Source organism: Microcaecilia unicolor, chromosome 1 (genome assembly GCF_901765095.1).
Source record: "Microcaecilia unicolor chromosome 1, aMicUni1.1, whole genome shotgun sequence".
Taxonomy (NCBI): domain Eukaryota; kingdom Metazoa; phylum Chordata; class Amphibia; order Gymnophiona; family Siphonopidae; genus Microcaecilia; species Microcaecilia unicolor.
In genome coordinates, this window is record NC_044031.1 from 591,210,633 (window position 1) to 591,226,044 (window position 15,412).

At 41.8% G+C, this 15,412-nt stretch overlaps 1 protein-coding gene across 4 annotated transcripts in view; it reads left to right on the forward strand.

Moving 5' to 3' along the window:
• The window catches only part of EFR3A (EFR3 homolog A), a 384,301-nt gene that overhangs the window by 296,237 nt on the left and 72,652 nt on the right, over nt 1–15,412 (forward strand). For all 4 annotated transcript variants that reach the window (XM_030219255.1, XM_030219247.1, XM_030219262.1 and 1 more), the window contains one exon: nt 2,761–2,875. In XM_030219255.1, coding sequence (XP_030075115.1) covers nt 2,761–2,875 — 115 coding nt within the window. The remainder of the gene's footprint in view (nt 1–2,760; nt 2,876–15,412) is intronic.

Genomic DNA, 15,412 nt, shown 5'->3' on the forward strand with positions numbered 1-15,412 from the left:
GTCAGATATACAATATTGACCAGCTCATCTTTATCCACAAGTTTGTTCACCCCTTCAAAGAAATGTAATAGATTGGTGAGGCAAGATTTCCCTTCATTAAATCCATGTTGGTTTTGTCTCATTAATCCATGCTTTTGAATGTGCTCTGTAATTTTGTTCTTTATAATAGTATCTACCATTTTACCCGGCACCTATGTCAGACTCGCTAGTCTATAATTTCCTGGGTCATCTCTGGAACCTTTTTTAAAAATCAGTGTTACATTGGCCACCCTCCAATCTTCCGGTACCATGCTTGATTTTAAAGATAAATTACATATTATTAACAATAGTTCTGCAAGTTTATTTTTCAATTCTGTCAGTACTCTGGGATGAATACCTTCCGGTCCAGGTGATTTGCTATTTTTCAGTTTGTCAAATTGCGCCATTACATCTTTTAGGTTTATAGAGATTTCATTCAGTTTCTCTGACTCATCAGCTTTGAATACCATTTCTGGCACCGGTATCTCTCCCAAATCTTCCTCAGTGAAGACCAAAGAATTAATTTAATCTCCCTGCTATAGCTTTGTCTTTCCTGAATACCCCCTTTTTATCCCTCAGTCATCAGCGGTCCAACTGATTCTTTTGCCAGCTTCATGCTTTTAATATACCTAAAAGAAAATGTTACCAGTGTTTTTGCCTCCAGTGCAATCTTTTTTTCTAAATCCCTCTTTGCCTTCCTTATCAGCGCTTTGCATGTGACTTGCCATTCCTTATACAGTTTCTTATTATTTTCAGCCAGATCCTTCATCCATTTTCTGAAGGGTTTTGTTTTAGCTCTAACAGCTTCCTTTACCTCTAAAGTTAAATGCAGCTAAGTCTGTATGTGTAAGCATCCCTCCATTCACGCTAAGAGCTTTATGAAGTCTTTGCCCTTTAAGTTGGCATTATGGGAGATTCGCTATTTGAGAGTTCAGTTTCTAACAGGATTGGATCCCTCTGCTCCTTCCAGGAGTCCCAATATCTTCAGGTTATTTCCCTTATTCCTGTTGTTGGTATCAGCACAGAAGTCCTCCAGTAACTTTTGATGTTGTCATATCATGAGAGTGGTCTTCAAGCTTTCTGGCGCAGCATGTTGTTCACTGAATACTTGCTTTTGAGATAAAGTAGTAATTTCAGATTTTAGCTGATATTAATAGAGCTTTCCCTGAATCATGAGTTTGATCTTGTTTGGTTCTGCTACTAACGGATCCAGAATGTCTGAGATTTCTCTGGGTGTTGCCATCTTTACTGGAGTCTGCAGGTCCTGTTATGGATGCTTAGATCCTCCGGCCAGAAGAAAAACTGAATCTATCTTCTGCTTCGGACCAAACATCTTAAGCAACGCTGTAAGCAATTTTTGTCAAACAAAATCTACTCTAGATATGCAGGGAGAATAAATTGTAAATCAGGAGTGCGGGAGCGCTAAACCAGGCAGCCATGCCGGTGTGTCCCAGAAATGGAAGTCCACAAATAAGCATTCTAATTGTAGATCTAATAAAAACATAAGCCATTTTAAAGGCAACTGGAAAATTATAGATTCAGTAGTGTTTTCAAGTCTGGCCTGGAGTCCCCCTAGTCAAACTGGTTTTCGGAATATCCACAGTGAATATGCTTGAGAGACATCTTTTTGCACTCTCCCCATTTTGTGTAAATATATCTTATGCATTTTCATTGTGGATGTCATGAAAACCAGACTGGCTACAGGGTACTCCAGAGCAAGCTTAAGAAACGCTATTCTGATATATCTTGTTTAAATTTCCACTTCTAATTCAGCACTGAAACAAAAGAATCATGGTTTTCTTTTATAGCAAATGTGACCTCCCTCTGAGAAAAGGGTTATAAGAGTCCTACATTAGGTGAAGACATTTCTAGTTTAAACAATTTTATTGATGACAATCAATTTAAAGGGACCTCACAGTATATGTGTGGGGACTTCTGCTAAATGTTTCAAATAGATTTGTCCCAAACACTTCAATTTATAAGTAATATACAGTCCAGATTCACACAGTCATCATTTTTAGCTTCATAGACAATTTATTGTACAGGGATCATCAGAATATTTGACAGCAAGACCCATGCGGGAGCAGCGTCCCATAGTTTAAGGCGCTGCATACATCTTCATAGATCACTCGATTTCTTTTAAATCTCTTTATTTCTTCTTTTACTTTTATCTGTATTCATCAATCTTTTTTCTTATTTTTAGTTTAAGATTTTGAGATGCTTATAAGTAGTACTTAATAGTAGTAGTAGTACTTAGCTTTGGCAGCGATTTTTCCCCCACGCTAAACCTCCACCAACATGGCCAGGTTTTGTATTCCTTCTTCAGGGAAGAGGTTCGCATCTCCTTTTCCTTCCTGCATATATGAAAAAAAAAATGGCGGCCATTTTGATAAATAGTCATTCTTTAAGAAAGGAATACTGTGAAAACTACTGCATTACCTCTTACAACATTTTCAGTTCTTGTTTCTATTGTAATTTGAATCAAATGAGCTGGTTTTAAGTAGTATAATTGGGAGAAGTGAGAATAGAAAGTGTTTACATTGAAAAAACTGAGACATGTCGTGACAAACATGAGGAAAACTGTGACTCGGAGATGCTGTAGCTGTAACCCTATAATATTTTTTAGGAACTCGGGTATTTGTAGTTTATTAAATTAACGTCTAACTTCCTACAGTGGAGAGGAAATAATTCAGTATTATTCTTTGCTGTTACTATTTCCTTTCTCTTTCATTGTTCTTTCAGGGTTCTTTGGAAGTAATCTCCCCGATTACCAGAGATCAGAGATCATGATGTTCATTATGGGAAAAGTACCTGTTTTTGGAACCAACTCTCATGCGTTAGATACGAGCCAGCTGGGGTTTGTGGCTTATTTGTTTGAAATATTTATATTTTGCCCATATAAAATAACATTAAATATATTGCAAGGCTTTCTTTTTATTGGAAAATTACAAAAATGAAAAAAGAAATGTATTTGAGCTGCATGTTTGACACTGTTCTACATTGTTGAACCGCTTATGAAATTATCCCTTAAGTACAGAGATCCAAGGGAGAATTATGCAGTATGGGGTGAGATTCTGATGTGTCAAGCAGCAATACAGAGACCTGAGAATAAATCATATAGGATGATCTAAAGATATTGAAATAGAACAATAAGATGGCTAGAGCCAGAGGAATGTCTGTTGACAAAGAGGTAGTAATGCTTCTGTATAGATCATTGAAAACACCTTACCTTAAGTATTATATCCATTTCTGGGCCAGGTTCCCCTCTTTCGATCAGCAAATCTGAAAGAATATAGACAGAATAGAAACATTAAAAAAAATGATTATCAAAATTATGTAGAGTCTGCCCTAAGCCTTATGTGATTCTAAGAACCTAAGCATAGCCATACTGGGTCAGACCACATCTAGCCCAGTGTCCTGCTTCCAGCAATGGCCAATCCATGTCACAAATACCTGGCAGTAACCAAATTAGTGGCAGAATTCCAATCCTGAGGCAAGTAGTTGCTTCCCCTGTGACCATCTCAATAACAAACTATGGAATTTTCCTCCAGGAACTTTTTCCAAACCTTTTTTAAATTCTGATACATTAACTGTTCTTACCACATCCCAGTGGTGTAGCCAAGGGTGGGCCTGGATGGGCCCAGGCACAACCATTTTGGGCTCAGGCCCACCAAGTTAGCAGCACACCTATGATGTGGCTGGTAGGGATTCCCAAACCCCACCAGCTGAAAACTCCCAACATCTGTCCCTCCTGCATACCTTGTAAATAGCAGATCTTCGCCTGCAGCAAGCAGTGACTGATACATACTGCTCGCACCAACCCCACAGCCTTCCTTCTGACGTACTCCTGCCTATGCGGAAACAGAAAGTTGCATCAGTGGGAAGGCTGTGGGGCCAACATGAGCAGTGTGTATTAGTTGCTGATCGCTGCCGGTGAAAATCTGCTATTTAAAAGGTATGCGGGAGAGGGAGGATGTTTGAGAGACGATATGGCATGCAGGTGAGAGAAGGAGAGACTAAATCACCTGTGGGATGGGGAAGGGTTCATCTGCCCACCCATCTTGGGCCCAGGCCCACCCAAAATTGAGTGTCTGGCTACGCCCCTGCCACATCCTCTGGCAGCGAGTTGCAGTGCTTAACTGTTCTTTGAGTGAACAAATATTTCCTTCTCCTATTTGTTTTAAAAGTATTTCCATGTAATTTCATTGAGCGTCCCTTGATCTAAATATTGATTCTAAATATGTATAACAGAGAGAAACAGCAGAAAAGTGTTACTGATCCTCAACAGTCAAACTTTCTTTTTAATAGAAAGGACATCCTAAAATTTCTTCTCAGAAGAGATTGTGAATTCTTGGAATGGTTTCACAGCAGAGATGGTAGAGGCAGAAACAGTAATAGAATTCAGGAAAACATGGTGGTGTAAGCATTAGGTCTTTTGCATTGCATTAGGAAGAAAATTGAACAGACTGTATGAGTCATATGTTCCATATCTTGTCACCATATTCTATGTCACACGGTGGATCATGGAACAAATGGAAATTGAGAAAAAGCCTGGAGATAAAGATTTGAAAAATTCCTCCTCCCTTCCTGATTTCCTCTTATTCCATGTATGCCGTACTGAATGATTTCTGATTTTAAAACAAAATGTAGTATTAGGCTCATTTTCGAAAGAGATGGACGTCCAAAAAGTGACATAAATCGGCACTTAGATGTCCTTCTCACAGAGACGTCCAAATCGGTATAATTGAAACCGCATTTTGGACGTCTTTGTCAGAAGGCTGTCGCAAGGACATCCAAATATCAGGGGGTAATATCGGAGACGTGTTTGAGGCGGGACTTCGGCGTTCCTAAGACTTGGACGTCTTTGAGCCTTAATGGAACAAAGCAAAGATGTCCAAGACTAAAACTTGGACGTTTTCAGCTAGACCTATTTTTATTACGAGTAAGGCACAAAAAAGTGCCCGAAATGTCCAGATGACCATTGGAAGGAATCGGGGATGACCTCCCCTTACTCCCCCAGTGGTCACTAACCCCCTCCCAACCCCCAAAGTTGTGATGAACAACATTACTTACCAGCCTCTATGCCAGCCTCAGATGTCATACTCAGGTCCATTACAGCGCATGCAGGTCCCTGGAGTAGTTTAGTAGTAGGTGCAGTGTTCTTCAGACAGGTGGGCCCAGGCCCATACCCCCCCCCCCCCCCCCCCCCCCCCCACTTGTTACATTTGTGGAGGAAACAGCGAGCCCTCCAAAACCTACCAGAAACCCTCTGTACCCACATATAGGTGCCCCCCTTCACCTGTAAGGGCTGTGGTAGTTGTGTACAGTTGGGGGTAGTTGGTTTTAGGGGGCTCAGCACACAAGGTAAGGGAGCTGTGTACCTGGGAGCATTTTATGAAGTCCATTGCAGTGCCCCCTGAGGTGCCCGATTGCTATCCTGGCATGTTAGGGGGACCAGTCTACTACAAATACTGGCTCCTCCCACGTCCAAATGGCTTGACTTTGATCTTTTTAGACTCGGATGTCTTTGTGTTCGAAAATGGCAGAAAATCAAAGACATCCAAATCCTAGGACGACCATGGTATTTTCGAACACAAAAGATGGACGCCCCTGATAGTTAGTGCAATGGGCTTTGAGTCTGGAGACTTGGGTTCGATTCCCACTGCAGCTCCTTGTGAACTTGGGCAAGTCACTTAACCCTCCATTGCCCCAGGTACAAAAAACCCTCTGGGGACAGAGAAAGTACCTGAATATGTAACATGTACAGCGCTGTGTATGTCTAGTAGCACTATAGAAATGATTAGTAGTAGTAGTAGGGATTTGTCCACCTGTGTTGAGAACCCACAGACCCTCTGTTTTGTTTGGACTCTGCAATGTTTTGTGTATTTGTTTGTTTGTTTTTTGTCCTTTCCTGAGTTGCTGTCAGGCAGTCAGTTTGCTTAAAGCTGTGAGTACATCTGGTTTAGAGGTTATGAGTAGTTGTAAAGATCAGCATAGATACAGAATTTTGTGTCCATTAACCAAAGCAGTTCAAATCTTGAGATAGATATTATATAAGATGGATGTATGGATCTCCTGTGATACCCTCTGTGTGATGATGATGATGCTGAACAGAACTGATTGATATCTGACAAATAGGATTTTAACCATGTAAATACTGTGGCACCAATACCCAGTTTTGCCAGCCTTGTAAGCATGATATTTGACAAAGAGCATTATCCACTCTTACCTGTTTCAATGAAACAATCACCTTTTCAAAGGAGCAACCATTCTTGTACAAATAGCAGTTTTTATATTTCAGAAGGATTCATTTAGGAAAGAGAAAACAGAAATCTTTGAGACCATCTCAGATAGGACACTGCCATCTGTTGTTTTTTTAAACATAATGTAACCATTTCTGGGTAAAGGTGACTAAAGACTCCAGAAACAAAAAATGAAGTTTTAATGAATTCTTTTAGAGCAACACTTTGCAAAACAGCAATTCAAACCCATCCTTTTATGTGAAAAATAAAGTTACAGAAATTCAAACAAGTAAGTTTTACAAACTGCTTATGGACCCATGACATGAAAAATTAACCATTCTCAGCATTTTGGATTTGCTACTTTAGCCCATTTTTCCCAGGAATGGTCACATATTAGAGCATAACCAGTCTCTCAGGGAGTAAACTATTTCTTCCATTCAGGGGAAGGTTAGTTTTTCAGCAAGTTTTGGCTTTTAAAACAATAGGCAAGTTTTTATTAGAGAGCACATCAAGAATATTGCCAGCATTTATCTTAGTCCTGTCAGATAGTTGTATTCCTGCCACTTCACTGTGTGACAACACAATGCCCTTGTACAGCAGGAGGTAGTCTCTCTCTTGAGAGAAAAGCAGTGCATCAGTTCCCAAAACTGGAAACTGATGGCTTCTACTCCAGATATATCTTAATTACAAAGATTCGAGACTAATTTTGCATCTGAAAGCCTTGAACAATTCTTTTAAAACTTTTTAGTTCTAATATCTTTATTTGGAAATTGAAAAGAAAACCCAAATAAGAACACCAAACAGTACACCTGGGTGTAGTTCTGTATATAGTTTCCATGTGGCAAACTTTAACTAGCAACAAACTCATCAAAAGGTGCCAAAATTTGGTGACATAAATCAGATTTCTCATTTCTGCAATCATCACATCATACTTGTGTGTGAGCCATTCTAAGTTCCACCACATGTTCAAATCTAGCACAGTATTCTTTCCTGTTATTCAAAATCAGTTTGACAGTACAACAAAACTATTAAGGACCATAACAGAATCAGTTTTCAACAGGTCAATCTGGAGTCTCAAAATTGGAGTGGAGGAGTGGCCTAATGGTTAGTCCAGCAGGTTGCAGACCTGGAAAACTGGGTTCGATCCCGTCTGCAGCTCTGTGTGACTCCGGACAAGTCACTTAACCTGCCATTTCCCCAGGTACAATATATAACTTAGATCAGTGGTTCCCAAACTTTTTCAGTTCACGGCGTTCTTAGTGTCCAGTTCGCGGCACCCCTCCCCCGCCACACATCCCCCCCCCCCCCCCCCCCCCCCGACCACACATTTTCTTTCAGGCTCTCAGTTGTCCCCTTTTCCTGCAAGACATTTCTTCTCAGGTCACCCCCCCCTAACCAACCTCCGCCCAGCCGTACATTTCTCTGGGACACCATAAATCTCATGCAGCATCTCTTCCCCTCTCACCCCTCTGCCATCTCCATGCAGCATCTCTCCTTCCCCCGTCCACCCCTATGTCCAACATTTCTCCCTCTCTCACTCCTCCCCATGCAGGATCTCTGCCTCCCTCCACTCCTGTGTCCAGCATTTCTCCCTCTCTCACCTCTCCATGCAGTATGTCTCCCTCCACCTCTGTGTCCAAGAATTCTACCCCTCACTTCATCCCCTCCAAGCTCAAGGAAAGGTTTCCACTTCAGCGTGTCCACAGCAGCAATTCACACACGCTGTCTTCTTACCCCAGAGGCAGGAAGCAGCAGGCAGTGTTTGGGAATTGCTACTGCTGTTGTGCTGCAGTAACCTGAAAACCCCCAGATTTTGATGGGTCTGCATATTATTTGAACTTTGAAGTCCAAATAACTTGCAAACCCATCAAAATCTGGGGCTTTTCAAGTAACTGCAGCACAACAGTGGCAGCGATTCCCAGATGCTGCCTGCCGCTTCCTGCCCCCGGGGTAGGCAGATGGCATGTGTGAATCACTACTGTGGCCCCATTGAGGCAGGGGTGGCAGTAGATCGAGTGGGCAATCACCAAAAGAAAAGTAAAAGAACTTTCCTGGCCTACCCATGGCTAAGCAGTACAAAGCAGTACTTTACCTTTGTGCTGTTTCAATCTCCGGTGGTGGCGGGCCCCGAGATTAACTGCAAGCTGCATGTGGCGTGATGCCCTTAAGAAGTATCAACACCTGGAGGGAGGAGCCAAGATGGCGCTGTGAATGGACGCACCTGTGTTAGCTCCTGGAAGTTGCTCTGTTTGTAGGTCCTCTTCGGTGCCTCTGTCGCCTCATCAAGCATGGGGAAACGGAGGGGAAAAGTGAAGGAACATCCCTCAGCTCCTGTGACTTCTTCGGCGACGAGGCAAACAACTTTGCAATTTTTCAGACAGCAACCGGGTCCTCAGGGTTTTTCGACCCCCTCTGCAACTCTCGGCGCTTCGGCGTCGATTGAGAATGGAAACGGGGCTTCCTTGAGCCCCGTGGAACGAGTTGCTCCACCCCAGCCTGGAGGGGAGTTGCTGGCAGCTCTAACGGGGAGGGAAGCCGAAGGGGCTCAGCCCGACCTATTTGAGGGAGTGTCTGCAGTAACGGAGACTGAATCTCAGCGCCGAGAACTATTGCTACAATCAGCTTCAAAGGTATTGCCCCAGGATATAGTTTCTAAACTTGCTCGTGTTGAAGATCAACCTCACCCTTCTCCAGCCATTAGTGGTGTGAATAGAGCAGCAACTGTGACATTAGAGTCACTATGGGATATGGTTTACAGCATTCACACTTCTATGCAAACTACTTTAAAAATGAATACTTCTGACATAAAGACTCTTTCTGAGGCTGCCCTGCTTCAGGCGCAAAAGACTGCATAGCAAACCTTAGATTTGGAGACTGTGAATACTAAAATTCAAGAATTGGGATCTGTAGAAACGGCTTTGGTTAAGGATAATAATTTCCTACATAAAAGATTGGAGTACCTGGAAAACCAGGCTAGAAGACTTAACCTCAGGTTTCTTAATTTTCCCAAATCGCCTTTAATTTCCCCTTTGGACATGGTTAAAAAATATGATTGCTATTCTTGGAATGGATAAGGATTCACTGCCTCCCCTTACTCGGGCTTATTACATCAGGAGTGGTGGAAGAAAATCCCCCGATAGCAGGGGAAGGAATGGATCTTACTTCTTTCCTTGAAAGTTCATTGGAGATAATTACTCAGAGGTTGACTCTGCTTGTTACTTTTGTACTGGAGCCTGATAGGAATGCCGTATTAAGGCTTTCCTTGAGACACTTAGAAAATCTGTTTTTGGGCTCAAAAATGTGTATTTTTCCTGATCTCTCAAGGCCTACACAGATGAGTCGGAGGGCCTTTTTGGAACTCCGCCCTAGGGTGGTGGCACTGGGAGCAACTTTTATATTACATTTTCCTTGTTATTGTAATGTAATGCTTGAGGGTAAACAGTTTCAATTTGTAGACCCAAAACAGTTAAAACAATTTCTAGATGCTAGAGTGGAATTGAATGTTGTGTGCCCTCCCTAAATGCAGGCTGGGGTCTGAACCAGAGGTTGCAACCACTAGTCCGTAATTATTGCTATATGTTTTACTTTAAATTCTAAATTCTTGGATTCCAAATGTCCTAAACTTGTGGACAGAAAGGCTGTTAATGAGATTTCCTTTTATTTTTTTTTTGCCTCTTGTATAAATGTCGATTGCATACTCACGTATTGTGACGATATGTTGAAATATATGAATAAAGAAATAATTTAAAAAAAAAAGAAGTATCAACACCTAACTCCCCCCGGAGCACCCCTGTGAGTTCACCACGGCGCACCAGGGTGCAGCGGCACACAGTTTAGGAAATGCTGACTTAGATTATGAGCCCATTAGGGACAGTGCAAAGTACCTGTAATAAAAATTGTAAACTGCATGGAGGGGCATAATCGAGCGGGGCGCCCAAGTTTTCCTGGGGCCATCCTCGCAGGACGTCCCTGCGAAGGGGCAGGGAAACCCATATTATCGAAACAAGATGGGCGGCCAACTTTCGTTTCGATAATACGGTCGGGGACACCCAGGTCTCCACATTTAGGTCGACCTTAGAGATGGTCGTCCCCGATTTTCGGCGATAATGGAAACTGAGGACGCCCATCTCAGAAACGATCAAATCCAAGCCATTTGGTCGTGGGAGGAGTCAGCATTCATAGTGCACTGGTCCCCCTCATATGCCAGGACACCAACCAGGCACCCTAGGGGGCACTGCAGTGGACTTCACAAATTGCTCCCAGGTGCATAGCTCCCTTACCTTGGGTGCTGAGCCCCCAAACCCCCCCCCCCCCAAAAAAAAAACCCCACTCCCCACAACTGTACACCACTACCATATCCCTTATGGGTGAAGGGGGGCACCTACATGTGGGTACAGTGGGTTTGTGGTGGGTTTTGAAGGGCTCACATTTACCACCACAAGTGTAACAGGTAGGAGGGGATGGGCCTGGGTCCACCTGCCTGAAGTGCACTGCACCCACTAAAACTGCTCCAGGGACCTGCATACTCCTGTCATGGAGCTGGGTATAACATTTGAGGCTGGCATAGAGGCTGGCAAAAAAAAAAAAATAGTTTTTTTTTTTTTTTTTTTTAGGTTGGGAGGGGGTTGGTGACCACTGGGGGGGGAGTAAAGGGAGGTTATCCCTTATTCCCTCTGGTGGTCATCTGGGCAGTTCGGGCACCTTTTTGAGGCTTGGTCGCAAGAAAAAATGGACCAAGTGCTCGTCAGGAACGCCCTTCTTTTTTCCATTATCGGCCGAGGAAACCCATGTGTTAGGCATGCCCCAGTCTCGCCTTCGCTACGCTGCCGACACGCCCCCGTGAACTTTGGTCGTTTCCGTGACGGAAAGCAGTTGAGGGCACCCAAAATCAGCTTTTGATTATGCCGATTTGGGTGCCCCTGAGAGAAGGATGCCCATCTGCCGATTTGTGTCTGAAGATGGGCGCCCTTCTCTTTCGAAAATAAGCCTGATAATCACCCCCAGGGATCAATTACGGTCTATCAAGTACTACAAATAAAATTGTCCAAACTACAATCCTATAAGAGAGATTTCTGTGGATATTCAACATATTTGACAGTAAGCAATATTCCAAAATGCAAAGAAATCAGAACAGTTTGATGACAAGTTGCATGGACTGAGAGGGCAAAAATGCTACATATTTATAGCCTATAAGGGCTTATGTGTCTTTAAAACCTATCAGCACAGATCCTGTAAAAATCACCCCTAACGTGAAGCTATGGACATTTACACCTGCTTTTTCAGTTATAGAAGTTTGAGATCCATATTGCTCTCCGCACCACAAAAGAAGTAAAGATTGCACTATTTTATGCTTATTGTTAAAGCTCCTGCAGTATTTTTTTTTCTGAGTTAATATACCACCTTTTGGGTAAGTCAAACAAGGTGGTTTACATTAAAAATTTCAAAGGAAAGGAATGCCAGTGATTACAGGAAAGAAAAGAGTGACAGAATAAGCCAAGAAAGGAATGGCTAAAACAAAGGTTTATCTAGCCAGCTAGATAGGTGAAATGCAAAGTAGAAGCAATTCACTCTAGCAGCCGACAGTAGTTGGGGGGTTGGCTGTAAGCTTCGGGAAATAACAATATTTTTATGCCCACTGTAAGTTTGGCCTGGGATGGCTCCGTGCACGGCGGTATGGGTATGGTATTCCATAATAATGGAGCAGCACAAAAGAAGGCATAGTGTCTGGTCGATTCTATGCTTGCTTATTGAGATGAGGGAATATGAAGGTGAAAATCATAAGTGGAATGTAGAGTTCTTCCAGGGCTTCCAGGGGCATAAGATATGACAAGGGATGCCAAATAAGAAGGAATATTAGTATGGAGAGCTTTCTATGTTAGGGCAAGAATCTTAAACTGAGTTCAATAGGCAACAGTGGTGATGCATTAGTACTGGGGAAACATGAAGTTTGTTCTATCTTTTGAGAGGGCAGAATAATAAGCATTGACATTAAATTAAACAAGCAGAGAAGGCCATTTGAAACCTTCCAGGGATCTTGTCAGTAATATTTCACCTAGATCAGCTTCCAAAACCCTCTGTGTACTGCTACAGCTCTCATTGCATCCAGACTTTAATAGAGAGTAGACTTGAGAATCTGTTCTCGTGGGAGGTGGAGATAAAAACAGTAATGGAATTCAAACATGCGTGGGATAAACATAAAGGAATCCTGAAGGAATGGATCCACGGGATCTTAGCGGAGATCGGGTGGCAACACTAGTAATTGAGAAGCATAACCGGTGCTGGACAGACTTCTACGGTCTATGCCCTGATCGTGACTGAATAGATAGGGATGGGCTAGAGTGTAAATTTTAAGGGGCTTCAACGTTAGCTTCAGAACTTTTAGTTCGAGAACAGTGCTGGGCAGACTTCTACGGTCTATGTCCAGAGAATGGCAAGGACAAATCAAACTCGGGTATACATATAAAGTATCGCATACCATGTAAAATGAGTTTAACTTGTTGAGCAGACTGGATGGACTGTACAATCTTTATCTGCCATCATTTACTATGTTACTGTTTATGGGGATGAATGAAAGTATTTCAGTTCCCAGTCATTCAAAGATTTAGCTAGATCTAAATGACTGGCAGTTGTAACCACTGGTAGTGAATGTTACTAGAAAATCCATATTCATACAGTAATGCCGCAAAGGTTTTACATTTTTTTATGAGCCACTGCTCACCCATCGGGCCAAATGCCAACCGCATGCCAGATTAACCAGTTGACTGGGACATATTTAATTATATTCTAAATGGGAGGTTGTTACGAAGGGGCATCTGTTAAGAAAGATTGGGTGTTGCTTTATGCTGTCTCATATGTTCCTAAACATAGTAAGGGTAGCTGCAGCCAATGAGAAGGCAGTTCTGTAGAATACAGAATGCTAGCCTAACTTGGGTGTATATGTGCTTAAAAGTTAGGCATGAGCATTTATGCCAGCCATAGAGCTGGTGAAATGTTAGCATCTAATTGTTGCAGATGTGCTCATAACTTATAATATTCTATACGTTACACAGATTTGATCCCTGCCTATGCTCTGCCCTTGTTCCCCCCTTTCCCTTGCAGATATGAAGTTTGTATGTTAAGCAGGTATTTTCAGAATCCCCGTGGGAGTAAATTTTCTGTGATGGTCTTTCCAGCATTTTAGAGTCTCTGAGCTTCAGGCTCTAGTTCAGAACAGAGCAGAGTTAGTGTTTCATTTTTATTTTGTTATTTTTCTCTTCTTTAAAGAATAAAAAATGAAGGGTGACTTTGCCTTTCAAAAATATATTGTGCTGACCATTGGAAGTAGGTTATTGTCTCATTTTTGTTGGAAAAAGCTCATAGCTAGGGATTTCCACACATGGGGCTCATTATTCTGCTTTTTGATACAGATAACTAACAGGTTAGTATTCAGCTACTGCAGTCAGTGTTTTTTTTTTTAATGCTAACTGTGGCAGCTAAATAAAGAATGGATATTCATTGGTAGTATTCAGATTGCTGCCAGTGAATATCCATCCAGTGAGGTCAGTGCTGGCACTTTTCAGTAGTGGCAGTATTGAGCCACCTATCTGGATAGCTAACTAGATAATGTTAGGCCAGGAAAACTGCTGTCCTATCGTTATCTGGATAGCAGTCTGAATATTGCTGATTTCTGGATACCTGTTTGCTCCATCTTTGCCCATGCACCCATCATCCCAGCACTATCCAGATAATGCTAAGGTGGTCTGTAAGGATATTCAGTGGCATTACCCACTTAATATCCATAGTCAGCACGGCTAAGACATGTTGCCAGGTACTGATTTCTGTCATTCATAAAATGCCTTTGAATATTAACCTTTAAGTTGTTTGCCTTTAATGGTTGTTTTTAATAGTCATCAGGATGTTGCACCTTCCCTCCTCCCCTTTTGGATTTAGCTTATGTTAAGTTAAGTAAAAGGCTGAAAAGGCTTGTGTGGCAGCTGCACCAAAACAACTGCACATGCCAACAAAACTTTCTAGATTAGACATACATAGCGAAGGTGACACAAAAAATGAAGCTAGATGATGTGTAAATCGTGCTGGAAACTTATTCAAAACATAAGATCAAAACTTCCTACACAATTTACACATCATCTAACTTCATTTTTTTTGTGTGTGTGTCACCTTCGCTGTGCTTGTCTGATCTGTATATTGCGAGGGACTTTGTCCTTCTGTTCCTTCAGTTGGACAAAACTTTCTTGTGGAAAAAAACACTGAGGTGGATCCAAGGAGAATACCAAAAAAGTCTTTATTAGAAATAGCTAAAATATGACCCGACACAGCCGTGTTTCAGCCTACAGGCCTCACTGGGACAGAAAGATTTTCCATTTCCCCTTTTCAAGATGACCCACAGTGCTTCCTCCTTTCCCTTCAACACCCTATATTTGCTACTGTGATCTTGTTTTTCACATAATGAGCTACCCTTCACCCTTTTCCTTCCACCTGTATATTTCCTGAAGAGATTATATATCCTGATATGGGACTCTCAGAAGCATATCTGTTTGCCCCCAAGTTGCAAAAATTGAATTGTATTGCCCAGAGTATGAACATCTATACTAACAGCCTCCAGCTATTTCTTCTCTTGTGTACAGTACACTCTGAGGCTCATTTTCAAAGCACTTAGCCTCCCAAAGTTCCATAGAAACCTATGGAACTTAGCCTCCCAAAGTGCTTTGAAAATATGCCTCTCTGTATCCTCTTCCTGAATTTCTCATATATATATATAATTTTTTTTTGTGTGTGTGTTTGTTTTGTTTTGTTTTACTCCACAGTTATCATTTGTTCTTCAGGGGTAACAAACTGAATCTATCAGCTTCCATCCATCACCCTGTAATCCCATGTTGAAAAACATGTCAGTTTATGTTATTAATTTCATCTAGGATCATTTCCTCTCTCATAAAGATATAGGCCATCAGTAGAATAGAGTTTGTTTTTATTGTTTCATATATGGCCCTGACATCCAGTAGTCTAAAATCCTCAGAATGTTTTTGAACAAGTTACCTACATTTGTAGTAAGGATGCTGGATGTTTGACCACATTTGAAAATGAAAGCAAAGTAATTTATGATATAGTTAATGTCCAAGTAGTACATTGCACTTTTCTTTTACTTTTAATTTCAC